This window comes from Nicotiana sylvestris, chromosome 8 (assembly GCF_000393655.2).
Source record: "Nicotiana sylvestris chromosome 8, ASM39365v2, whole genome shotgun sequence".
Taxonomy (NCBI): domain Eukaryota; kingdom Viridiplantae; phylum Streptophyta; class Magnoliopsida; order Solanales; family Solanaceae; genus Nicotiana; species Nicotiana sylvestris.
Genome location: NC_091064.1, coordinates 55,295,164 through 55,300,086, shown reverse-complemented (window position 1 = coordinate 55,300,086; position 4,923 = coordinate 55,295,164). Strand labels below are relative to the sequence as shown.

The window sequence follows — 4,923 nt, the reverse complement described above, 5'->3', positions numbered from 1 at the left end:
TCAAGTAGCTTAGAAGCCTCTTTTGTGTCGACACATCTTAGCTATCCCAAATAAGGATTTCTTCAATACAAGTTTCCTCCGCTGTGGAAGAAGTGATTGGACAATCTCCAGAGTGTGCGTTTCTGAGTATGGTTCGTATGCTCCGAGTATTCTCCTTTTTCCAAATATTCCTTTATGTCATGGAACCCAGGTTTTCCATCCGTTTCTTCTTCAACATGGGCTCAATATGCCGGATGATTATGAATTCTCACTAGGATGAGGTCAATGAAATTCTTATCTGAATGCTGTATCATGGATGACAAAGTGGCTAATGCATCGGCAATTGCATTCTGAATTCTCGGCACATGCCGAAACACTATCTTTGTGAACCTTTTTATCAATTCCTGTACATGGTGCAGATATGACAATATCTTGGAATTCTTGGTGGACCACTCTCCTTGTACCTGGTGCACAAGGAAATTTGAATCACCGATAACCAGCAGCTCCTGAATATTCATGTCGATTGCCATGTTGAGTCCTAGTATGCAGGCTTCATACTCTGCCATGTTGTTGGTGCAGGGAAATCTGAGTTTAGCAGAAACCAGATAACGCTGGCCAGTTTCTGATACCAAGACAGCTACAATTCCCACTCCTTTGAAATTTGCAGCTCCATCAACGAATATCCTCCACCCGTTGTAAGCTTTGGTAATGTCCTCTCCTACGAATGACACTTATTCATCAAGATAATACATTTTCAAGGATTCGTATTCTCCTCCCACGGGATTTTCAGTAAGATGTTCTGCCAATGCTTGTCCTTTGACCGCTTTTTGATTTACATATACAATATCGAACTCACTTAACAGTATCTTCCGCTTGGCTAACTTCCCAGTCGGCATGGGTTTCTGAAATATGTACTTCAGGGGGTCTATCCTGGATATAAGGTACATGGTGTAGGCGTAGAAGTAATGTCTCAATTTCTGAGTTGTCCAGGTCAAAGCACAACAAGTGCATTCCAGCAGAGAGTATCGTTCTTCATAAAGTGTGAATTTCTTACTCAGGTAGTATATGGCTTGCTCCTTTCTCCCTATCTCATCATGTTGTCCCAAAACGCATCAGAAGGCTCCATCTGATACAGATAGATAGAGTAGAAAAGGTCGACTTGGCTCTGGCGGGACCAAGACCGGTGGTGTGGACAGGTACTTCTTGATTTTGTCCAAAGCTTTCTGAAAATCCTTGGTCCAGCTTGGTTCGGCATGTTTCCTCAACATCTTGAAGATGGGTTCACATATAACTATGGACTGCGCTATAAAGCGACTGATATAGTTGAGACGTCCTAGGAAGCTCATCACGTCTTTTTTGCTCCTAACTGGTGGTAACTCCTGAATAGCCTTTACTTTGGATGGGTCCAACTCGATCCCTCGATGGTTGATAATGAATCATAGTAACTTTCCCGCAGGAACCCCAAATGCACAGTCTGTGGTGTTCAGTTTTAAGTTGTACCTCCTTAACCTGTCAAAGAACTTTCGCAAGTCCGCTAATTGATCTGCGACCCTCTTGGATTTGATAACGACGTCATCAACATACACCTCTATTTCTTTGTATATCATATCATGGAAAATGGTTGTCATAAAAGTTGTCTTCTCTGTGTCTTCTTCATCCATCCAGATCTGGTGATAACCCGCGAAGCAATCTACAAAGGATTGAAGTTTATGCTTGGCACAATTGTCTATCAGGATGAGTATATTTGGCAGTGGAAAGTCATCCTTGGGACTTGCTCTGTTTAAGTCTCGATAGTCAACACATACTCTGACTTTCCCATATTTCTTTGGAACTAGTACAATGTTGACTAATCAGGCTGGGTATTCAACTACCCTGAGGACATTGGCTTTGATTTTCTTAGTAACTTCCTCCTTGATTTTCAGGCTCATATCTCGTTTGAAGTTTCTGTCTTTCTGCTTCACCGGCGGAAACATGTAATTGGTAGGCAACTTGTGATCCACTATGGACGTGCTCAAACCGGTCATGTCTTCACATGACAATGCAAAGATATCCTCATACTCCTTCATGATATGAATGCACTCCTCCCTCTATGCCAGTGATAAGTGAATGCTTATGCAAGTCTCCTTGACGGTTTCAGTGTCTCCCAAATTTACTGCTTCGGTTTCGTCCAGGTTGGACTTTGGCTTATTCTCAATGTTCTCAACCTCTTTGATAATCTCCTCAAGTATTCCATCTTCTTCATCTGAGTCATTTTCCTTATATTATGTTGCCTCATTACATGTCACAGTCACCGGTTCATCAGGAAAAGTAATAATAATGCTGTAAAAAGAAAAGTGTCAAAGATAATAATGAATAATAAATAGCAATGCATTGATTATTACTGTAAACATCCAAAACAAGTATGGCTCGATGAATTGAGCAATTATATTGAAACAAGTGTGTCTTTAAAACAAAATTACTAAAAATATCTTAGATACCTAGCATGGCTATAGAAATAAAATTAAGTTGATTGCCAAGCTACCCGCGGGCCCAAAATGATGTGGCAGTCCAGTTGTTGAGAACAACTCACTTCTCTACAGTCTGAAAAGTGGGACCTTCTTCCTCCTCCTCCTAAATTATTGCACTGCAATCTATGTCTTCATCCTCCACGAACAGATTCTTCATCCCAGCTAATGCTTCTTCTTCTGCAGTTCCCCATATTGTATCAGCTTGGTGAAAAGTCTGGCCCAGATGTGGCACCGGTTGCTGGAGAGGTTAATAAGGTCCACGCCATAGAGGCGACCAGTCATCATACTCTTGTCATGTATACTGGTATCCGATCCCGAAGGTAGAACCATGACATTTCAGTTGAATTGGTTTGGTGATGCCTTGGAGATTCTTCCCAAGCCCTTTGCCGGGTTCATACCTATACCATGCTAGTATACTTTCTATTTTGTTACTCCACCATTTGTCTTTCTCAACGGCATTGACACGTTCGATGTGATGATAGGTTTCCCCTCCTAGACTTCTTTTGTTCCCAATAATTGGGATGGTTTGACTGGTGTAAATAGGGTTACTCCCGTCCCCATGAATGATCACCTCATGATGGTTCCATTCAAACTTCACAGCCTGGTGTAGTGTGGAAGCCACAGCTCCAATGGCATGTATCTAAGATCATCCCAACAGAAGATTGTATGAAGTTGATATATCAAGCACTTGTAATTCAACGTCGAACCAAGGTGGCCCCATCTGCAGACAAAGATTAATCTCCCCAATCGTGGCCTTTTGAGACCCGTCAAAGGCTTTCACATTCATGCTTCCTGCCCGTATTTCATGGAAACCTTTGCCCACTATTTTCAGAGTATCCAACAGACAAATGTTGAGGATTGAACATCCATCGATCAAAACTCTAGCAATGAATTTATATTCAAATTGTACTGTGATATGTAATGCTCGGTTATGATTCAACCCTTCAGGAGGTAGTTCATCCTCGTGGAAGATCATCTTATGACTTTCCGGCACCTGCCCTGCCATGTTGGCCATCTATCCGCAGGTGATATTGTTAGGTATATAAGCTTCACTTAACACCTTCATCAAAGCATTCTTGTGCGCCTCTAAATTTTGCAATAGTGACATGATGGATATTTGAGCTGGTGTTTTGTTCAAATGATCAATGACGGAGTATTCCCTTGCCTGTACTTTCCTCCAAAGGTCATCTGGTCTTGTTTCAAGGACAGGTTTCTTGGTAGTGGCATCCTTACTTTGACATTCTAAGTGTTTGGTGTATAGAATCATCCGACCCTGGTCATTCCTTGTGCAGCATCAGATTCTCCCATCCTTTCCTTTCTTTTTGCCTAGATTCAGCAACATAATCCCAGGGTATTACTTTTGAATCGAAAGGAGGCGTGGTCGATGCTGTCACTGTATAAGGTGCGTCCACTTCTACTTCAAATGGAACAAGGGCGGTAGTAAGTGGAGCTACCTCTACCTCAAATGGAACCGATGCAGCTACCTCAACCTCAACTGGTGACTGAGTCTGTACTACAATAGGAGTAAGTGTGAATGTGGGCTTAAAGTCATCTCCTTCTCGAATAAGCCTGATTGACCTCTCAGTATCCCATTCTTCATCTATCTCTATCACATGTATTCCACTGCTCCTGTGATCCGGGAGATGATTGTTACGGACATTGGGTGCAGCTTTTTTTGCCTGTAAGACCTTGTTGTCAATCAGTGTCTTGATTTTGTCTTTCAATGTTTGGCACTCATCGATGGTGTGCCCCTTCATACCGGAGTGATATACATAGGTTTTGTTTGGGTTGACCCATTTAGATGGGTTCTCCACTGCCACAGCAATAATAAGAGAGACGTAACCAGCGGCCTTCAACCTTTCATATAGCTAGTCCATGGGTTTATCAATAGCAGTATATTCTCTAGGTGGTTTGGAGTCAAAATCGGGTCGTGGTCATGGGTAATTTTGGCGAGTTGGGGGTGACTGGAAATGAGATGGTTGGGAATTATAGGTGTGATAGATAGTGGCTAGTTAGGAATATCTGGGAGATGAGGATTGATATGTAGGTGAAGGCGCTTAGTATGTGGGTGGGGGTGTTTGGTTTATGGGTGGAGGTGTTTGGTATGTGAGTGGAGATTTTGGGCTCTGAGCCACCATTACTGCCCTAACGTCTTTCTTTTTCGATATGCCACCTAATTGTAATGCTTTTTATGGCATGTAGTGCCTCAAAGTTTGTTACCATCCCGCTTTTGATGCCTTCTTCGATCCTTTCACCAAGTTTGATGATATTAGAGAATTTATGATTTTCAATAACCATCAACATTTCATAGTATTGCAGATCATGTGCTTTGACGAAGAATTTTCGTGTGTTCCTCGTCCAAAGCAGGCCTGACTTTGGCCGCTTCTGACCTCTAACGAGTAACATACTCGCGAAAAGTTTTGGTGGGCTTTTTCTT

General features: G+C 42.2%; 1 protein-coding gene across 1 annotated transcript; it reads right to left on the bottom strand.

The window, feature by feature from the left end:
• Positions 1 to 221: 221 nt before the first annotated feature.
• LOC138875057 (uncharacterized) lies at positions 222 to 2,045 on the bottom strand. Its single transcript, XM_070153867.1, has 3 exons — positions 1,851 to 2,045; positions 836 to 956; positions 222 to 697 (listed from the first exon to the last, which is right to left on the bottom strand). Exons 1-3 carry the CDS (start codon positions 2,043 to 2,045, stop codon positions 222 to 224), a joined length of 792 nt encoding a protein of 263 aa, XP_070009968.1.
• Positions 2,046 to 4,923: the final 2,878 nt, after the last annotated feature.

What these genes read in the sequence shown, in the direction of transcription:
- LOC138875057 (XM_070153867.1), bottom strand. Translation starts at nt 2,045, where the DNA reads ATGAAGGAGTATGAGGATATCTTTGCATTGTCATGTGAAGACATGACC. An exon ending in TCAAAGCCAATGTCCTCAGG is followed by an intron (nt 957 to 1,850) that starts GTAGTTGAATAC and finishes TGGACAACTCAG; the next exon opens with AAATTGAGACATTACTTCTA. An exon ending in CAAGCGGAAGATACTGTTAA is followed by an intron (nt 698 to 835) that starts GTGAGTTCGATA and finishes TGTCATTCGTAG; the next exon opens with GAGAGGACATTACCAAAGCT.